This window comes from Notolepis coatsorum, assembly GCF_963971535.1.
Source record: "Notolepis coatsorum genome assembly, chromosome: 5".
In the NCBI taxonomy this organism is placed as follows: domain Eukaryota; kingdom Metazoa; phylum Chordata; class Actinopteri; order Aulopiformes; family Paralepididae; genus Notolepis; species Notolepis coatsorum.
The window spans coordinates 99957825-99979679 of NC_140169.1; the positions used below are offsets into that span (position 1 = coordinate 99957825).

The following is a 21855-nucleotide window of genomic DNA, read 5'->3' on the forward strand; positions in this document are numbered from 1 at the left end:
GTCTACAGCCTGCCGGCTGTGGAACTCTCTGCCCAGGGCCATCCAAAACTCCCCCACTATTGCTGTCTTCAAGAGGGGTGTGAAGCGACATCTGCAACAATAGGTTGCAGAGGGTGCTTGGCCACCACTCTTGAAGAACAGGAACATGACATGCTGTAATGAGGCTCTTAGAAAATTGTGTTGTCTATTTTATCTACTTGTTGTATCTATTTTATCTTAACTCTTTCTTTGTGATTTATTGTATTTTTCTTGGGACCATGTTGGAAACAAGTCGACAGACTTTCACATGTTATCCTTGTACCCCTTGTTTTTATACTATTGTATAAATTGTATGTACTAAATAAAAATCAAATCAAATCAAATCAATCATAGAGGAACAGACACACATGGACAAACATGCATACGTATTACTACATAAGACTACAGTACATGCATACATGCACACGGACATACACACACATACACCTATAAACATACAAATACACAGATATTGCCATGAAGCAGGGAACACACACAAATGCACACATATACAACACATGTGTAATGTGTTGTAATTATTGTATGATCATGTAAAGTGTGTCACTATTAATTATGTGCTCATTTTAACTAATGTGTCTTTGGTAATGATTATATACAATGACCAAATCTTTTTTTTTTATCCACTTTTTCTCCTTATCTTTCTATTTTTCTCCAATCCCAATTTCGCCTCGCCAATTCTCCCTTCAATTCTCCCCTCCCCTGTCTCGAACGTTGCTAGACTATGCCTCCCACTGGTCGGCTGCAGTGAGGAACAAGCCTTGCATCACGTGTCCCCTCCGGTACACGAGGAGGCAGCTGTCGCATCTTTTCACCTGAACAGCGCGATCTCTCAGTGGCGAGGAGTAACGCGTGGGAGGCTCACGCTGCCCCCGATACTTCCTGATTCTGCTGTACAGGCGCACCAACCGACCTGTAAGAGTCGCTGTCCACAACGTCCAATCCCCACCCACCGGCTTTCCCACCCTCTAACACTGCCAATTGTGTTAGTATGAACGACCGGCCAAGCCGGTAGCAACGCCGAGAGCTGGGCTCGATACCAGCATATCCTGCATTAGTGGCGAGCGCCTTGCCCACTGCGCCACTCAGCCACCCTGTAATGACCACTTTTAAGTAGAAAAGCCTAACCAGGGACAGGGGTTGCAAATGAGCCTCGGCTAGAAATCCTATATGCAATGAACCTGTAGGCCTATCCTATTATTGTAACTTGCTACAATGTTTTCTTTTGCATTGTCCCTGACAAATAAACAATTAATTAAATAAATACAAATGTTTTGATCAATTGTAATGGTTCAACTGCTTAGCTAACGTTGTTTAGATGTTTTGATACATTGTAATGTTTCAACTGGCTAGCATCTTTCTTTATAGGCTTTGATACATTGTAATGTTCTAATTGGCTGACTAGCTGACGTTAAATGTTCTGATACATTGTAATATTCTAACTGGCTGTCTAGCTAACATTGTTTAGATGCTTTGATACATTGTAATGTTCTAACTGGCTGGCTAGTTAACATTGTTTAGATGTGGTGATACATTGTAGTGTTTCAACTGGCTAGCTAAAGTTGTTTAGATGTTTTGATACATGTAACATTATAACTGGTTGGCTAGCTAACATTTAGATGCTTTGATACATTGGCTGGCTAGCTAATGTTCAAAGCTGGCTGGCTAGCTAATGTTCAACAAGCTAATGTTGCGTACATGCTTTGATACATGTAATAATAATAATAAATAATAAATGTATTTTATATAGCGCCTTACATTAGGCATCTCAAAGCGCTTTACATACATGGCATTATAGCATACGGACAAACACAGTACATGGACAAACACAGTACATGGACTTTCACAATGACGACATAGTGGGGATAATACAGAGAGAGGGATATAGCTTAGAGACAAGACAGAGAGAACATTTTAAAATAAATAATAATACTAAAATATAGGTGTGTACAGATGTGAAGATGTAAGTGATGCAGGGGTTGGGGGGTCAGGAGTGAGGGTATGCTAAATTTAACAGGTGGGTTTTGAGGTGGGACTTAAATGTTTCTACAGATGGGGCTTCTTTGATGTGTAATGGGAGTTGATTCCAGATTCGGGGAGCAGCGGAGGAGAATGATTTGTTTTCTGTGGATTTAAGGCGGTAGTGTGGTGTGCTCAGAAGGGCTAAGTTGGATGAGCGGAGTGAGCAGGAGGGAGTGTAGTGTTGAAGGAGGTTGTAGATGTAATCAGGTGCTAGGGAGTGAAGTCAATCTTATACTTGACAGGGAGCCAGTGAAGTGAGGAGAGGACAGGTGTGATGTGGGACAATTTGAGGCAGCGGGTGATGATGCAGGCTGAGGTGTTCTGAATTAGTTGAAGTTTATGGAGGGATTTAGTTGTTGAGTCAATGAGTAATGCATTACAGTAATCTAGACGGGAGAAAATGAGGGCGTTTCAGTCGGAAGGGGACAGTAGTGGTCTAATGCGTGAAATGTTCCTGAGGTGAAAGTAGCATGTCTTGGTGATGTTGTTGATGTGTGGTTCGAATGTTAGTTTGGGGTAAAAAAGAACACCCACGTTTTTCACTGTGGGGGAGGGGAGGATAGAGTGGTTGTTGATGGATATGGAGCAGTCAGGATTTTTACGGAGAAGGTGAGGTGTGCCCATTACAAGGATTTCAGTTTTAGTGCTATTGAGTTGGAGAAGGTTGTGGTTCATCCAGATTTTTATTTCAGAGAGGCAGGAGGAGAGGGCAATAGTAGCAGCAGTGCTGGTGTCGGGATGGGAGTGAATGTATAACTGTGTGTCATCGGCGTAGCAGTGGCCTTGAAGACCATGTGTTCTGAAGATGTGGCAGAGGGGTAACATATAGAGGGAGAAGAGTATGGGACCAAGGACTGAGCCTTGGGGGACACCAGATGTAACGGGGAAAGAAGTTGAGGTGTGACTTTCCGTGTCCATGGTAGTGAACTGCTGTCTGTCTGATAGATAGGAGTGAAATAGGTGGAGAGCTGAGCCTGTGATGCCAACTGTGTGTTCTAAACGGGAGAGTAGGATGTTGTGATCAATGGTGTCAAAAGCAGCGCTGAGGTCGAGGAGGATGAGTATGGAGAGAAAACCGGAATCTGAATTTAGCAGGATATCGTTGTAATGTAATGTTAACTTATAACTGACTGTCTAGCTACAGTAACAATGTTTAGATGATTTGATACATTGTAACGTTCCAACTGGCTGGCTAGCTAACATTGTTTAGATGCTTTGATACATTGTAATGTTCTAATTGGCTGGCTAGCTAAAGTTGAGATGCTTTGATAGTATGACACATTGTTTAGACGTTTTGATTAGTGCTGTCAATCGATTAAAATATTTAATCTGATTAATCGCATGATTGTCCATAGTTAAGTCGCGATTAATCGCAAATTAATCGCATTAAAAAGATAAAAATGTTATCTACCTTAAACGGATCTTTTTCAAGTTCCAAGTTTTAATACTCTTATCAACATGAGTCAACAAATGCTTGCTTTATGCAGCCATTTAACACAAAAGGATGACCCTCATGCATTGCAAATTTGCATCAAATTCAAAACAAAGTGATGCACAAAATTACTTAAAAGAAAATAATTATTTAAAACAATGAATAAAGTGTGCATGAAATAATAGGGGAAAGAAAATGTTAGGAACTTGTTACATTCACCCACACAAGGGCTCACCAGTGTTCATTTTGGCAACTATTTTCATTTTAGTTTTAGTCATGTGTCAAGTGCTCCTTTTTCGTTTTCATCATATTTAGTCATCTTCATTTATTTTTAGTTTAGTCAGTTTTAGTCAACTAAATGTCTGAGCATTTTAGTCTTAGTCAGTTTTTGTCTACATTTTGTATATATTTTTTTAGTCTAGATTTTGTCGACGAAAACGGATGACATTTTTGTCTATTTTTAGTTAACACATTGGGCGCCAATAACGTCATACAACATGTTTCAAGGTCATGCTAATGCTGCCAAACCATGGCGTATAATGTTATTGATATCATATTTAATTTTTTCGCCATGGTATTCATAATTCCCTCACCCAGCCTCGGCTGATACAGTGGGAGCCTGCACAACTCTGCAACGCTTCAATACTGCAGCCTGGTGGATGATCGGGTGAGTTACAACCGGAAATGGATCTCTGGTGATCTCTGTGCATCTGGGAAATGCGTCCGGCACTCACATATTGTTGCGGGACTCTAGACACACATCCGTGTATATGGATCGCTGCCATAACTCAATAATCGATATGATTTGGGCGTTTATTATTATTATACAAACCGGAAATGGATCTAGTAGATCGCGTCAAATAAGTGGGATCTTTTTCCTCCAGTCTCATCGGCGAACGGTACTAGGACAGTAACGTTACTTTCAGCGTGTTTGTTTATTATTATTAATGCAAACTGCTCTGATCAATATATCACCCATACTACATAAAGCATTTACTGACGATCACGGAATTATAAACGACCCCCCCCCCCCGTTCATCCGCGCATGATGAGTCATAACGTTTAGGATCATGTACAGTTGAAATTTTTAATATAGCGTGTATCGGCAACAAACGGCAGTTGATAATCTATATATGCGTTTATGCCTATAACTCACGTTCTAGGAATTACTGCAGAAAACGATAAAAACATATTTATATTCTAGACGGTATTTTCGTATGAATCTATGAATGAAAAAGTTCCTACATCCTGAACGATAGATAATCGATGTTGAATGGGCCATAGTAATGTCAATTTAGCAATACAATTTAAAAAGTTATAGCCCTGCAAAGAAGGTGAACATCTCCATAGGCTTAGAGTGGTGGCAGAGAGTGGTATGAGACGGGCAAACTCCGTGGCAGTTAATGTGTTAATGTACAAAAAAATATATATATATTATATAAATTATTAAAAAAAATTATTCTTTTCTTTTTTACAGCTACTGTTTTATATATACTGTTTTTTAGTAATAACTAGAAAGTAATGGTATTTATTCAACAACAGGTGATTGTATAGATTAGTATTAGTATCATCAAAAGTTCTATGCTCAACTATGCTTCACCCACGGAAAGGTTATTGGCACATTGGTTCCACACGGACATTATACGTTGTGACGCACTTCCTCCTATCCAGAAGGCTCCGTTTAGGTTAGCTACTGTAGTAGCAGAGGCTCTGTTGTGATTTTAAATGCACAATAAATATTCAACATTCTCTTTTGAGACTCCGCCTCAGACTCTTATCATTTGGCACTAAAAGCTAAACATTGTCACCGGTATGGCTGTCATTAATCACATTGTCACATGTCATTAATTGTGTGCGAGAGGTCGATCAGTTAGCCACATTAGCGTGAGCTAGGTTAGCCACTAGCTAACGCAAGCTAGATGGAAATACAAACAATGTAACGTTACTGGTGAAAAAGTGATTTACCTTGGAATACTCCTTTGCCAACTTGCTGTACTTTGCTTGCAGGTCTGCAGCTGGATTATGAATAGTCCCAACTTTAGCCAAGGTAACGATAAGCTAAAACTAGCTTTTCAAATAGCTCTTCAGCTAATGCTAGTAACAGAGCTCCCTGTCACACTGCTCTATCGGGACGATGGCATTAAGAAAAGTTATAATTATTTTGTCTCGTCTTGTTTTAGTCAACAATATCAACATACATGAAGAGAAATTTCGTCCTGGTTTTTGTAAATTAAATTTTTGTGTCCTCAGTTGTGGTCAACGATATTTAATAAACTATTTAGTCTCGTTAGCGTCACATGGTATTCAATAACGTGACGTCACGTCGTCATGAAAAAAACCTTCGTTGACAAACATCTTCATAGTTGACAAAATTAACACTGGGGCTCACACTTTTTAAAATTTAAAAATTTAAAAATTCAAAGAAACAGACTAAGAAATGACGTAAACACCATGATCAGAACCGCAAAAAAAATTTCATCAACGACAAAACTGAGGAAAACAAAAACAAACCCCGCAAACTTTGGAAATTACTCAATAATCAACTAGGCTGCAGTAAAAAACTTAAAACCAGATTCTCAAACATAAACATAAAGACGGACAACACGCTCATCACAGACAAGCTGGATGTAGCCAACAGTGATGCCACAGATTACTTGTAAAAGTAATCTGATTACTGATTACTGATTACTCCTTTAAAAAGTAATCCAAGTTACTTTACTGATTACTTGATTATCAGAGTAACTTAGTTACTTTGAAAGTAACTAGGTTACGAAGTCGTCGTCGTTCCCCCAACAGTTTTTTTTAAACGCTTTATTGAAAGTGCATAAATTGTTTTTAACTTGTTTCTCTGCACATAACGTAAATTGTTAAACTAGTGCTTCAGCTTCTGTACCATCAAGTATGGTAAAGCAACAGTCTATGATGCTCACAGCATTAGAGCAGCCAGCCAGTGGTTTTACAAAACCAGTGTATCACATCTAACAAATGCAGGCTGAACTATTCAATTATATCAACTGTAACTATTAAATTGTTTTTATAAATGTCTCTCTATAAACATACAATCAGTCTCTCTTTAACATGTAAATTAACTGTAAATCTGGCAAATAAGAGCTTTTGCTCTGCCACCATCAACCCTCCTGTACCTAGTTGAAGCGTCGGCTAGTGTTGTGATTCCAGATGCTTTTGTTTTGTGGTGGAATTCTCCGACGACGGAGCCCTGCTGTCACACGATTGGCGCATATGTCACATGACGTGCAGTGAAGACCCGCCCTACTCTGCCTCTGATTCGCAGACTGTGGATGGGGAATGTGATTGGACCAAAGCAGAGTCACTCACAGACAGAGGGTCCACTCACGCCGCGGGACACATTCTTGTATTTAACCCTTTCACTGCCACACCACGTCACTCCCAAATAAGAAAAACAGCTCAACATGTATTTTTGACTGTCGAAAACGAAATAAAATACTGCATTCCGCCTGCATTATGAATTTATGATGAGATAGTAACGAAATAGTAACGCACAGCCACTTGGACAAGTAACTGCAATCAGATTACTGGCTTTTAAAGATTAACGCGTTAGATTACTATTTTCGGGGAAACGTAATCAGATTACAATAACGCGTTACTTAGTAACGCGTTACTGGCATCACTGGTAGCCAATTACTTAAACATCTTCTTCACAAACATAGCCACAACACTGGTAAACAAACTACCCTCCCACTCAGGGCATTATGGGGTAGAACACATAACCTAGGGGTCCACAAAGACGACTTCAAACTTGAAATGGTAACAACCGATGAGGTACTCAAAAAATTGAGCGCCCTCCAACCTAACAAGGCCACTGGCCATGACAACATCCCCTCCAAATTCCTCAGAGACGCAGCAGCCGCCATCACCCCAGTCATCACACACATAATAAACCTCTCTATAAAACAGGGGCACGTCCCCAATGACTTCAAAATTGCGAGAGTGACCCCTCTGCACAAAAAGGGCAGCAAATTAGACCCAGTCAACTACCGCCCTGTTTCTATTCTTACCTCCATCTCAAAAGTCATGGAGAAAATAGACTACGAACAGGTCGAAAAGTACCTGGCGGAAAAAAATCTAATCTACAAATTCCAATCTGGCTTCAGAACGTCCCACTCCACTGACACATGCCTCCTCTATTTGAACGACCACATCAAACAAGAGGTGGACGCGGGCAAATACTGCGGCATGGTCATGCTGGACCTACAAAAGGCCTTCGACACTGTCAATCACTCCATTCTAATGGACAAGCTAAAAGCAATTGGTTTTGATAGCTTATCAGTGAGCTGGATGCAATCCTACCTGGAGGGGAGAGAACAGATGGTAGAGGTAAACGGTACTCTATCCCCCCCCCTCACAGTGAGCTGTGGTGTTCCACAAGGAAGCATACTAGGACCGCTACTCTTCCTAATTTATGCAAATGACATGTCGTCAGCCTGTGACTGCAACTTGTTCCTGTTTGCGGACGACTCAGCCCTGCTGGTCTCTGACAAGAACAAGTTGCAGGTTGAAAAAACCCTCAGCTCGGAACTAGGCAAAATCTGCATATGGCTCGCTGATAACAAACTATCATTACACATGGGCAAAACAGAGTCCATTCTCTTTGGTTCAAATAACAAACTCAGCAAGACCGACAGCTTCTCAGTTACAGTGGGTGACAATATTGTCACAAGGAAAGACGAAATTACCTACCTGGGTTCCATCCTAGAGGCAAATCTTTCCTGTGACAAAATGGCATCCAATGTAATAAAAAAAGTCAACCAACGAACTAGATTCTTGTACCGGATCTCCTCTCTGGTAAACAAGAATACCCTGAAGACTCTGGCAGGAGCACTCATTCAAGGGTACTATGACTATGCATGCACCTCATGGTACCAAAGCACCTCAAAGGCGCTTAAAACAAAATTACAAACATCACAAAACAAACTGGTCAGACTACTACTTGACCTGAACCCCAGAACCCACCTCACCCCTGCCCACTTTGACAACCTAGGATGGCTTAGAGTAGACGACAGAGTACAGCAACTTGCAATGGGCCTGGTCTACAAGATACACTATACGACCGGGGTGCCCATGTACATGTCAAAATACTTCCCAAAGGTCAGTGAATACCACAACCACTACACCAGAGGAAGCTCAACAAATCATGTTAAACCCAGATTCGGCTCAAACAAGGGACTAAACACGTTTCGCAATTATGCCACAACAATGTGGAACGCCCTACCCAAAGCTGTAAAGGAATGTGAATCCCTGCCCACATTCAAAACCGCTCTTAAAGAGCACCTACGGGAGGCTGCAATTCTAAACTGGCCACCGTAAATGCCCAAAACCCCCACCACCTCCTAATAGACAGTCTCCTCCCCACCGCATGTATATATCCCCTCCCCGCCGTATGTATATTTCTCTCCCACCCACCCACCCCCTCCTAATGTACAGTCCCCTCCCCATCATATGTATATACTCTGTCAGGATCTAGGGGTAACAGTACTGTATATTTGAATACCGTTTGTCACAAATGTATCAGTACTAAATACCTATATGTCCCTATGCCATAAATGTCATGTATGTTGTGTATGTCATAAATGTCTATATGAATTGAAAATGGGGGACCCTGATGGAAACAAGACTAACGTCTTTCTCAGGTCTGCATCCCCTTAACAATTGTATGTATTGAGCCGTACTGTATTGTACCCATTCTGCAATCTGTTAAATAAAGTTTTCATTCATTCATTCATTCACACCCCACCCCCCCCCCCATCTCTCTCTCACACACACTCTCCCAGCTCTCTTTCTCTCTTGCCCCTTCCTCATCTCTCTCACCCCCCCCCCCCTCTCTCTCTCTATCTCACACACACACACACACACGCATGCACACACACACACTTTGAGTCAAAAACAAACATAGTATTAATGAGAGTATCAATAATACACCTGAGTTAAAAAAAAAATGGCATTAATAGAATCGTGCGTTAACGCGTTAATACCGCGTTAACTTTGACAGCCTTAGTTTTGATACATTGTAATGTTCTAACTTGCTAGCTAGCTAACGTTTAGATGCTTTGATACATTGTAATGTTTCAACTGGCTGGCTAGGTAATGTTGTTTAGTTGTTTTTCAGATGTTTCAACTGGCTAGATAACGCTGTTTAGATGCTACATTGTAATGGTAACTGGCTGGCTAGCTAACGTTTAGATGCCTTGATACATTGTAATGTTCCAACTGGCTGTCTAGCTAACGTTGTTTAGATGCGTTGATACTGTACATTGTAACGTTCTAACTGGCTGACGTAATGTTCCAACTGGCTGTCTAGCTAATGTTGTTTAGATGCTTTGATACATTGTAACATTCTAACTGGCTGGCTGGTTAATGTTGTCTAGATGCTCTGATACATTGAAACATTCTAACTGGCTAGCTGGTTAATGTTGTCTAGATGCTCTGATACATTGAAACATTCTAACTGGCTGGCTGAGTCTAGATGCTCTGACAACATTCTAACTGCTACAAAGCTGCTTTAGGTTTAGCTAACACGGTCTGCTGTTCTACACATGTTTAAGCATGGAAACCACATACACAGCTGTAGCTGTTTCCCTTCTCCATGACACAACCGCAAGCTAGTATGTAAATGCTTATGTTTAATAATGAATTGATACGTCACAGCAGATAATTATCTGTTTGGAGTTGGCAGTGTGAACTGCATGTCTGTAAATAAATAAATAAAGTGTCAACTCACCTTTAATATGCGACCGCTAGCTCCTGCCTTAAAGCTCCCTGGACACATATACACACACACACACTCACACACACACACACACACACACACACACACACACACACACACACACACACACACACACACACACACACACACACACACACACACATACACACATACACTCAGATTAAAAGGAACACACAAGTAGAGAGAGACATAGAAAGAGAGAGAAACAACAGAGAGAGACAGAGAGCGAGACATAGAGATAGAGACAAGGAGCGAGAGACATAGATATAGAGATAGAGAGACAGAGTGAGAGAGAGACATAGAGAGAGAAAAAAACATAGAGAGAGAGACATAGAGAGACAGAGCGAAAGATAGAGACAGAGTGAGAGAGAGACAGAGAGAGAGAGACATAAAGAGAGAGACATAGAATTAGAGCGAGAGACAGAGAGAGAGACATAGAGATAGAGAGAGAGAGGCCCAGTTATGTGTTAGGTACCAGCATGTCCTGCCAGCTGTATCCAGGGGTATTTCTTCTTAAAGGACATGACGAATGGAGACCAGTGAACCATGTTCTTGATCTTCTTCCATGACTTTTGCTGCAAATTAAGCACTTAATTAATCAGCAAATAATAATAATAATAATAATTCATTTAATTTATACAGCGCTTCTCAATAACCCGAAGTCGCTGACAGTAGTCGGGAGCAGGAGTACAAACAAAGAAACGAAAGCAAAGAAACAAAAATAAGAAAACAACGCTAATATGTAGGGATGTCCGATATTATCGGCCTACCGATATTATCGGCCGATATTGGCATTAAGATGTGATATCGGAAAATATCGGTATCGGTTTAAAAAAAAATAAAAAAAAACATAACCTTTATTTACCCAGGCAAGCAAGTAAGAACAAATTCTGATTTTATTTATTGTCAAAAGTATGCATAATGTTGTGTTAATTCCACAACAAGAGATATGTAATGTTAATTACCTGAAATTGTTCTGTTTTTTGGGGGGGAAACCCTGCATATATCGGTATCGGTTGATATCGGTTGATATCGGTATCGGAAATTAAGAGTTGGACAATATCGGTATATCGGTATCGGTAAAAAAGCCAATATCGAGCATCCCTACTAATATGTAAAAGAAAAACTACAATTATGTAATGAAACATTATTTCAACAATAATTAATTTAATTTCAAACCTGTATTTAAATTCAAAAGGCAACTGAGGTTTCCCTCATTGACAGTCATCATCAAGTTTACATACAGAAATAAGCATAAAAACATAAAAGTCACACACAGCATAGAAATTCACAACAATAAGACAACAAGACGAGGGTTGAAACATGGTGAAACATGTACAACTTGACTAACAAAGGTTAGAGATCAAGGTCTTAAACTATGCAACCATCTCAAGCTTTAAGGACTGTTGAAGTTCAGTCCATGAGCTAGGGGCATCATGGCCAAGTGCAGATTTACCCTGTTCAGAGCAAATGCGGGTGATGACCATGAGGACCAGCCATTCACTAGAACGTGTTCCATACTGTAGGTTCCAAGATTCCATTAAAATAATGATGTGGTATAAGGAGCTAGCTTAGCAGTAAGGGCCATACAAATGCAAAAATGTCTAACCATGTTGAGCATATAGTTCATTACGATAAATAATTCGACAATACGAATGAATACAAATTTATAATAAATAAAACATACAGTTCATATAATTAAAACAGATGAATATAATGTAATAACAAAAACGTTTATACAATTTTTTTTTAATAAATAAAACAAGTAGACAACATTAAAATAGGCATCAATAAAAACCAAAAATCACAGATAAAAACATAGATAAAATCAGTTAAAACAATTACACAATGTTTAAGGTTTAAGAGCATGGCCCTAAACTGACCAAAGGTCAGCAAGGAATCGATTTTCACTCAAACAAAAGACAGATTTAGTTCAGTCCAGACTGTGCACGAGGGACCTTAACCTCTCACACAGGCACCAATTCATCTCCATCAACAACATAAAGTTATGTATATAACCCAGTTCTGTGAGTTATGGTGCGCTCAGCACCTGATGCACTGTACTTCACTTCGTGCACAAGCACTGAATAAAAAATTCCACCATATACCTTTACATCCCAACATTCATCTGGCCACACCCCCATCCGCTTACCTTCATAAGCAGGAGTGTGGTCACCTACTCGCCTCCTTCCCAAACTTTCACCATAAGGCGATATCAAGGGCCGCAGCGGCGTCCAGGGATCGGGCGTCTACAGGTTGGTATGGCCGTAAGCCATTACGATAGTGCAGAGTACAACATGTACCCAACAAAGGGTCTCCATAACGCCTAACCCTGTGACACCCGGACCGACCCGGCATTTTCCCCCCCGAAAAAAGCACAAGTCCCTCAGGGTACCAGAACAGCAGAACTGCATCCCCGGCGGACAACGGGTTAACTGACCTGGACCAGCGCGACCAGACCAGTCCCGTGTCCTAACCACGCCGACATGCCCACTCCAGATGAGGGGGTAGGTATGCGTGTCGATCTAAAACATGAAAAGAGGGCGCCACCCAGACGGTCCCATTTGGACCGTGCTCAGTGGCCCACCCCAAGGGCGTGAGACCCCTCTACCTATGTTTTGATCTATTCCGTTAACATCCCCCAGATATGAACGATAATTCATCGAGACAACCTAGTAAACCGGCGCTCGGAAGAAAAAAAACTCCATCCCAGTTGCCCTATAAAAACGCTGTTTTAACAAGCAACCAAGGCGCTCTTAGCCCCTGCGTGATTCTTTAACAGAAACACATCGAGCCAGTACTATGTATGCGTCGAGACCCAAACACATCAATGGATAGTCTAGCAAGACACCAAACATTGTTCCTCCAAGTCGCCTGGGAGAACGACACGGAGCCGTCGTGCTTCATGTACCTTCCTCTTTTTATCCAAAAAAGAAAGAAACACAGACTGACATGAATCCCACGTGACGCAGCTGAGGGTAATCTTTTTTTACATTTTTACATCCCACCACCCTCGCCATAGGGAGGAGACGGAAATCCCCAGAGAGACTTCCCACGCGAGCTGTATAGATTGAAAAGAATATATTGCAACATTGAGCTATGTAATATTTGGGTTAGGGCTCTCCGAGGAGGAGGCACTGAACCAATACACACTCAATAATCGAATTGAATCGAATACACACACAATAGAGCAGAACTCCTTTTTGAAGTTCTACTCACCTTGACAATCTGAGGAGGAGGCTCTGAACTCTGAGGAGGCTCCCTCACAGGGAAGGAGAGTCCGAACTCACAGAAGGCCCGAGGAGGAGCTTCGTGAGGAGGAGCTCTGACAACTCCCTGAAACAGATCCATCACATGGACCTGAACAACTCACGGAAGTCTTACCAACAGAGACGCGCACAGTGACGTACTCTATGGCGGGGGAATTTCTGCTGTGCACACGCCCAATCTTCCAGGGCGTGGGACCAGGAAACCCCCCCCCCTCTTACCCTGTAACATGCCGAACAGCAACGTGACAGGAACCTTGAAGGACAGGAGGTTTTAACCCCTGACCAATCAGAAAAGGGGAGGAAAGGATTACCAGTTCACCCCTTTACGACCCCACACCCATGATACGATGTAATGACAAAAAAGAGCATGACACAGTCATAGTCAGCTACATGAAGTGTCTAACAGCTTCACCTAGCTCATGTGCTAACCTGCTATCTGATTTTTACTAAGGAAAAAACACAGAATAGAGAGGGCCCCCTTTAAGAGCCCGGTACCAGACTTACACATGTGCTTCTGTGGCCAACCTAACCCAGTTGTAGACCTTCATCACAACAAAAAATGGCAAAAGTACACTCTTGCTACAGAGGAACGCCGTTTTTCATAACGAGAGAATACAGAAACCTCGATTATGTATTGGCCAGAGGCCTTGCTAAACACACATGATAAGTGACCAAACAATCTTTTCTTTAGGAAAATATAGTTCAAGTTCAAGTTCAAGTTTCTTTAATATTTGTCATACAGAAGTACAGAATACTTTTATACAAAATGCTTCTTACTGTTACGCTCCAGAGACTGTGCAAGACAAGATAAGTATGAAATAAAATAACATAGTAAAATTAGAAGTAAAAAAATGAGGTCACAGTGTTCAGTTTAGACATATGTACAATGTTCGATGCAGAATAGACGTAGTTACCATACAATATACAATACTGTGCAGTGTACTAATATACAATACTATATAGTGCAAGGCAGAAATGGGACGAGGTGCAATTTAGGTACAATTCACGGTAGGTGTACGAGTTGTAGTGCAAATCCTTTATCAATAAATATAAAGTGTAAAGTGTGTTTGTGTGATCTAAAGTGTGGAGAGTGGGTGCTGCAGTGTGTTGTTTGTTTGAGTGAGTGTGTGCGTGTGTGCGTGTGGGTGTGTGTGCTGTGTGCATTTGATGGTTGTTGCATAGTGTTTATTGTTCGTTTAGCAGCCTGATGGCCTGGGGATAGAAGCTTCTTCTGAGTCTTTCTGTGCTCGCCTTAAGACTCCGGTATCGCTTGCCTGACCGCAGCAGTTCAAAGAGGCAGTTGTTCGGGTGGCTCGAGTCCTTAATAATTCTCTTAGCCTTCCCCTTGCACCGCTTGTTGTAACTGTTCTGGAGGGTGGGAAGCCCCCCTCCAATTGTGCGTTCGGCTGAACGTGTCACTCTTTGTAGTCTGCTACGGTCTTGTGCAGTGCTATTCCCAAACCAGGAGGTGATGTTGCCGGTCAGGATGCTCTCTATTGTACATGAGTAGAAGTTCCTAAGGATCTTATATCTTATAGTTTCTCAAGCAGAAAACACAACCCCAGCAATTAAGCTGAGGGTTACATCGTATCCCCACAAACACAGTGACACAATATATTGTAAACAACATGTCTGAGAGGAGGGTGGGGAAGCCCCAGGGAACCGGGGGGATCACCCCTCCTTCCTTACCCTTGATACGGCCAAGTTGAACAGGTAACCCTGTTAATATGTGAACACACTGTTCATTGTCATGACAGGCTGAGAAAAGAATTCATTCCTCAATCACATGTCACTAAGCATAGCTTTATAGGTTAATTAACCCCCTTAGTTGTGAGTTCACGTTACATGAACACACATGTTCTCATCACAACTAACCAGATAATTTTTACACATGTAAAACAACAACCCGATTTCTATGGAGAGAGAAGCCATACCAGTGACAAGACAATTCACACACAACACGCATCGTATCCTTAATGTATTGCAGCAACACACGTTTTGGAAAACATCGTTATTACAAAACATTTAGAAGGGAAGGAAAGAAGAAGTGTTTAAGGTCCGGTCGGGACCTTCCTACCCTGAACGCAGGCCAAGCGAACTGCAATCTGGCTAACGGGACACCGAAGATGAACACACATCTCTTGTGTCGGCGACGAGGGCAGTGTCGCTGCGCCACCCAGCCGCTACGTTTCTCCATGTTGACGCAGTCCTCGCTGGCAGGGCTCCCGGTAGGTTCGACTAACATCCTCTGTCAAAGATGACGTCGTAGTCAGAGTGTTTAAGGCATGTTATAGTCACAGAAAACGTTCAACAGTGTAGCATTAAGCTAACAGCCGTTCGGCTGATAGCAACAAGCTAACGCTTACTAGCCTGGTAAACACAGCGAGCTAACGCCGCAGCTAACAGCTGTGCAGCTAACAGCTGACTGGCTAACACAGTAGGCCACAACTAGCACGCAAGCTAAGCAGCTATCACCTGAACTGTATACAACGACATAACAAGCCACACTTCAGATAGGCTGCTGTCCAAGTCCCTCCCCTAAGAGGGAAAAGAAAAAGAACGTCAGAACACAGTTTTCAACGGTGATCCAGACATGCAGCATAGCCAGCACAGTTCCCATTTCGGGCTGCAGCCGACTTTGAGCATGGAACTCCCGATAAAGAAGATCCTATGCCCACATTTCCTCGTTAGGGTATACTTTCATTTGTATATGAAAGATGGGGCCTGCACGGGACAGAGAAGCATCCGCTCGAGAATCCTGGGATCACCAGGTCCTGGTCGCGTGTACCGCTTCTGCAACGGATTCTATTTCCGGGGTTGCCCTGATTGGCCGTGACGGCCACGTTACACGCCGCGGCCACGCCCCGCGGCAGCAGACGTGGCAGCGAGAGAGGCCGCCGCTGTGTTGTACTTGAACGCGGACTTGAAACCAGCCTATTCTCTACCGTTAACCATGAGAGTTGTATACATTGCATAGTATATAGTATAGCGTATGGTGTATGGTAACTCAGTGGGAAAAGTGATTAAACAGCTCTGCACTCGGGAGATGTGGCGCGACAATGAGAAGCATTTTGGATAAAAGTATTCTGTACTTCTGTATGACAACAATGTATGTCTTTCAAATGTTAAATGATAAATGATTAAGCGTGGCGCGATGTGAAAGGCAGTGGGGCACAGCTCTGCACTCGGGAGATGTGGCGCGACAATGAGAAGCATTTTGGATAAAAGTATTCTGTACTTCTGTATGACAACAATGTATGCCTTTCAAATGTTAAATGATTAAGCGTGGCGCGATGTGAAAGGCAGTGGGGCACAGCTCTGCACTCGGGAGATGTGGTGCGACAATGAGAAGCATTTTGGATAAAAGTATTCTGTACTTCTGTATGACAACAATGTATGCCTTTCAAATGTTAAATGATTAAGCGTGGCGCGATGTGAAAGGCAGTGGGGCACAGCTCTGCACTCGGGAGATGTGGCGCGACAATGAGAAGCATTTTGGATAAAAGTATTCTGTACTTCTGTATGACAACAACAATGTATGCCTTTCAAATGTTAAATGATAAATGATTAAGCGTGGCGCGATGTGAAAGGCAGTGGGGCAAGTGATTAAACAGCTCTGCACTCAGAAAAAAAATGTGGCGCGACAATTGCTGCTGCGGCGTTGAAGTGGGGAAGCGGCAGTGAAACACAGCAGCCTCTGCGTTTTGCCGCAGGGCGTGGCCGCGGCGTGTCACGTGGCCGTCACGGCCAATCAGGGCAACCCCGGAAATAGAATCCGTTGCGGAAGCGGTACACGCGTCCTGGTCGGGGCCCACTAGATTGACCATCATGGGCGTCAGACCAAGATCCTCCGACCGCCGTTTAAGCCGAGGACCCCAGCCTGAAGTCGGCGTTTCGTAAATTGTCAGCTAACCCCCACAGCATCAACAACAACCAGAGCTCGCAAGCAAAACAGTACGTACCCAACCTGGAAACAACCGCTTCTCACAACAGTCGGTGCTTCCTACAGTCCAGCTGTGTTGCCGGCGGGCAACCCCATCCAGCCGCAGCAAGGAGGACTGTAGCTGGGGAGCATGTCAGCGGCGTGAGCTCCTAATACGAAAAAGCCGTTGAAGGTCGGAATGACCTCCAGTAACGAAGACAATATCGCCGTATTTCCTCCAAATAGTGAGAGAGAAAATAAAGATATGATGTCAACGTATCTCTTTTGTTTTCCAACTTTCTTCTACTAACAACCTCGTCAAGTGGGGATCTACCGAAGGCACTTCCTTGTGGTGAAAGTGAAGAAGGAGGCGAGTAGGTGACCACACTCCTGCTTATGAAGGTAAGCGGATGGGGGTGTGGCCAGATGAATGTTGGGATGTAAAGGTACATGGTGGAATTTTTTATTCAGTGCTCGTGCACGAAGTGAAGTACAGTGCATCAGGTGCTGAGCGAAGCCATAACGACACAGAACTGCAAATCCCCCACTGCCCCCATCACTCATGGTGTCCCCCAAGGCTCAGTACTTGGGTCCCCTGCTCTTCATCCTCTATCCTTCCACTTGGTCTGATTCTCCGCCAACATGGCCTCCGTTTTCACTGTTATGCAGACAACACTCAGCTCTACCTCTCCACCAAGACTATCACTCCAGCCGCTCTCTCCACCCTCACCACCTGCCTCACAGACATCAAAACATGGATGCAAAATAACTTTCTCAAATTAAACTGTAATAAATCAGAAATCATCATCATCGGTCCAAAATCCCTCACCAGCCACACCCAGGACTTCTCCCTAATATTGATGGTTCCATTGTCACCCCCTCCACTCACGTCCGTAACCTTGGCATCATCCTGGACTCCACCCTTTCTTTCCTCCCCCATGTGAACCACATAACCAAATCGGCCTTCTACCACCTCCGGAACATTGCTCGCCTCCGCCCCTCCCTATCACTCTCCGCTGCTGAAACACTGGTTCATGCATTCATATCATCAAGACTAGATTACTGTAACAGCATCCTCTACGGCTCACCAAACACTATCCTCAATAAACTCCAATATGTCCAAAACTCTGCTGCCCGCATGCTCACCTCCACCCGTCGCTCTGATCACATCACTCCTGTCCTCCACAACCTCCACTGGCTTCCAATCAAATACAGGATACATTTTAAAATACTACTCATCATATTTAAAGCCCTCAACAACCTTGCCCCTCCCTACCTGTCCGACCTCCTCCACCGTCACGCCCTTAGGTCTGCAGATGCCAACCTCCTAACACCTCCCACGACCAAGCTCCGGACCTGGGGTGACAGGGCCTTTGCTGCTGCTGCCCCCTCCCTCTGGAATGCCCTCCCCAGCCATATCCGTGATGCAAACACCCTGACATCTTTTAAATCAGCCCTCAAAACTCACCTTTTCAATCTTGCTTTTGACCTCTAATTCTGTCGGTTTTATTTAATTTTGTCATGTATTATTTTTGTTCTGTTTTTGTTCTGTTTTTTGTTGTGCCATAGTTTTGTTTCTCCTATCCATGTAAAGCGTCTTTGAGCACCTGGAAAAGCGCTATATAAGATAGATGTATTATTATTATTATTATTATTATTATTATTATTATTATTATTATTATTATTATTATTATTATTATTATTATTATTATTATTATTATTATTATTATTATTTGAGTGGGTTAGATAGGGTCCAGAATTCCAATCTAGCCTTGTTGCAATATAAGGTGGTAGCTTTCTAATAATGGCCTCATAGATAAACCATAATACCAGTGATTATTATGCCTCTCTGCCAGAGTGGATAAGCAGATCCTATCATAATCAATCTAGTAAACAGCAGGAACTTTTTTTTTATCAGCATTAACCTGTTAAACTGTAGCCCTATTTTCAGACATTTCGCCTAAGTAAATGGAAGATTACTCCACTTCTACAAGGTCAATTAGCATGGTCTTGGTATCTAGGAACATAGGGACCTGGGGGTATGTATTCCCAGTGTCAGAAATATTGTGTCTGTTACTAGGCTTAAGTAAATTGTAATGAAAAAAAGGATCTGTGCATCTGTGCCGGTGAATAACACCATGTTACAATTGTGCTGGAACCGAGCTCTCCCACTGAGCTCATTCAGTGCCTTTCTTGAGATCAAGTGTACAAAAAATCTAAGCAAATGAATAAAGGGAAGATGATTAAACAGAAGGATTTGTAGTCGATACAGTAATAAATTATAATCCATTTTAATTATAAATTCATATTTGACCTTGAACTTGACCTTATTATGGCCCAATCATACATATATGGATAGGGAAAATGCTCACCTTTCCAATGGCAGTGTTAAATCTGGATTTAGTCATTTCCTCTCGGTTTTAAAATAAAAGAGATATAATTAGAATTCTTTTGATAAATTCTTATTTTCTGTAAATCTTAAAAACATTGGTAAAAATTTAAATATACACTTTGACTGCTGTTTTGATAGGGTTAAGGTATTTACTCTTGGCTACATTTGAAAAAGAAACACAACATTAATCTCTTAACATCATCATCATCACATGTGTGCCCTCTTGAGGACGATTCGCGACGCGCCACTTTGCCGACCTCTAGCGTCTCGGGTGTGGATTTCTTTTAATACAATATATATAGCATTAAAGCCCTATTTGTTGGCTGTCGATTGCCATTTCAGGCGACAGAATCCGTTCAGCGGTTCTCGAGTTACATGCCGATATGTAAGGCGTGCGCCAAAGTACACATTACCACCCCCGACTCCTGGGGCTCTAGCTCCGTCAATCATTTGGCGATCTCGAAAATGTTTGGACAGGGTTGTAACCAATGAGTGTGGCTTTCCAATGATACCCCAAGTGGGGATCTAATACGGTCTGTATTGATCGATTTATGATAAAAACGGCAGGGTCCCCCATTTGGGACCTTACAGCTTAACAGGTTTTAAGTAACAGTTTGAGATTAATAAGCACATCCTGAAGAGCATCCCACTGCAAAGGTCTACAATCAAGGTTGTCTTATATTCAGACTAATACGGTACCACTGAAGCTCCCAAGCCTAAGTGTGCTGTGCTCTCTCTCTCTCTCTCTCTCTCTCTCTCTCTCTCTCTCTCTCTCTCTCTCTCTCTCTCTCTCTCTCTCTCTGTCCATTCCCTTTAATCTGTGTGTATGTGTGTGTCTTATAAGGAGTTCATTAGTCCAATGTGTCCTTGCCAAGGAGAGCCCTTGGAAGGAGCTGGGGTTTCCCCCAGCAACGCACAAACACACACTAAATTAGTCTACACATGAGGAGTTTCTCCCTTAGAAGCCTCAACTTAAGAGTCCAACTCACTCTCTCTCTCTCTCCCTCTCTCTTTCTCTCTCTCTCTCCCTCTATCTCTCTCCCTCTATCTCTCTCCCTCTCTCTTTCTCTCTCTCTCCCTCTATCTCTCCCTCTCTCTCTCTCTCTCTCTCTCTCTCTCTCTCTCTCTCTCTCTCTCTCTCTCTCTCTCTCTCTCTCTCTCTCTCTCTCTCTCTCTCTCTCTCTCTCTCTCTCATAAAAAGTATTTGAGCTTGTAAAGCTTTTACATTTCGTTTGGAACCCCATCTTCTTGCTGGCTGCCTTTTCCAGCTGGGGTGGAGTACACTGGGATGTACTAGGCTTGGTAGGTGGTCTAGGCTGGGATGTACTAGGCTTGGCAGGTGGTCTAGGCTGGGATGTACTAGGCTTGGCAGGTGGTCTAGGCTGGGATGTACTAGGCTTGGCAGGTGGTCTAGGCTGGGATGTACTAGGCTTGGCAGGTGGTCTAGGCTGGGATGTACTAGGCTTGGCAGGTGGTCTAGGCTGGGATGTACTAGGCTTGGCAGGTGGTCTAGGCTGGGATGTACTAGGCTTGGCAGGTGGTCTAGGCTGGGATGTACTAGGCTTGGCAGGTGGTCTAGGCTGGGATGTACTAGGCTTGGTAGGTGCGCTGGCGTGCATTGGGCTCTGCTCGGTCTGTCCTCAGCTCATCCATAACCTCCTCCAAGTTGGTGAAGAAATAGCCGATGTTCATTAAAAGCACTGTCATGTGCTTGTCACATGTGACAACCAACCCCAAAGAGAATGTGACGACCAACCCCAACTGGAATGTCTTGCTAGTATCAAGGCTAACAACCATCTAAAAACAAGTTAGTTAGCCAACAACAATCTAAACTATAGCTTCCCTTCGCACTTTTTTTTCTTTTTTTAATCCTCTTTTTCTGCGCCTGCTTTTTCTATTTTTCTCCCCATCCCAATTTAGTTGTTACGCCAATTCCCCCCCTCCCCTACCTGGTTGTTGTGCGCATGTTTCTCCTACTGGTCGGTACAAGGGAACCCTGAAGTCCACCACATGCTT

At 42.8% G+C, this 21855-nt stretch overlaps 1 protein-coding gene across 1 annotated transcript in view; it reads right to left on the minus strand.

Annotated features, from left to right (window-relative positions):
• Positions 1–21855, minus strand: part of LOC311228290 (uncharacterized protein) — a 127525-nt gene that overhangs the window by 23044 nt on the left and 82626 nt on the right. The window contains exons 8-9 of the mRNA XM_084314198.1: positions 10732–10831; positions 10248–10285 (exon numbers count right to left, since the gene is read on the minus strand). Coding sequence (XP_084170324.1) covers positions 10248–10285; positions 10732–10831 — 138 coding nt within the window. The remainder of the gene's footprint in view (positions 1–10247; positions 10286–10731; positions 10832–21855) is intronic.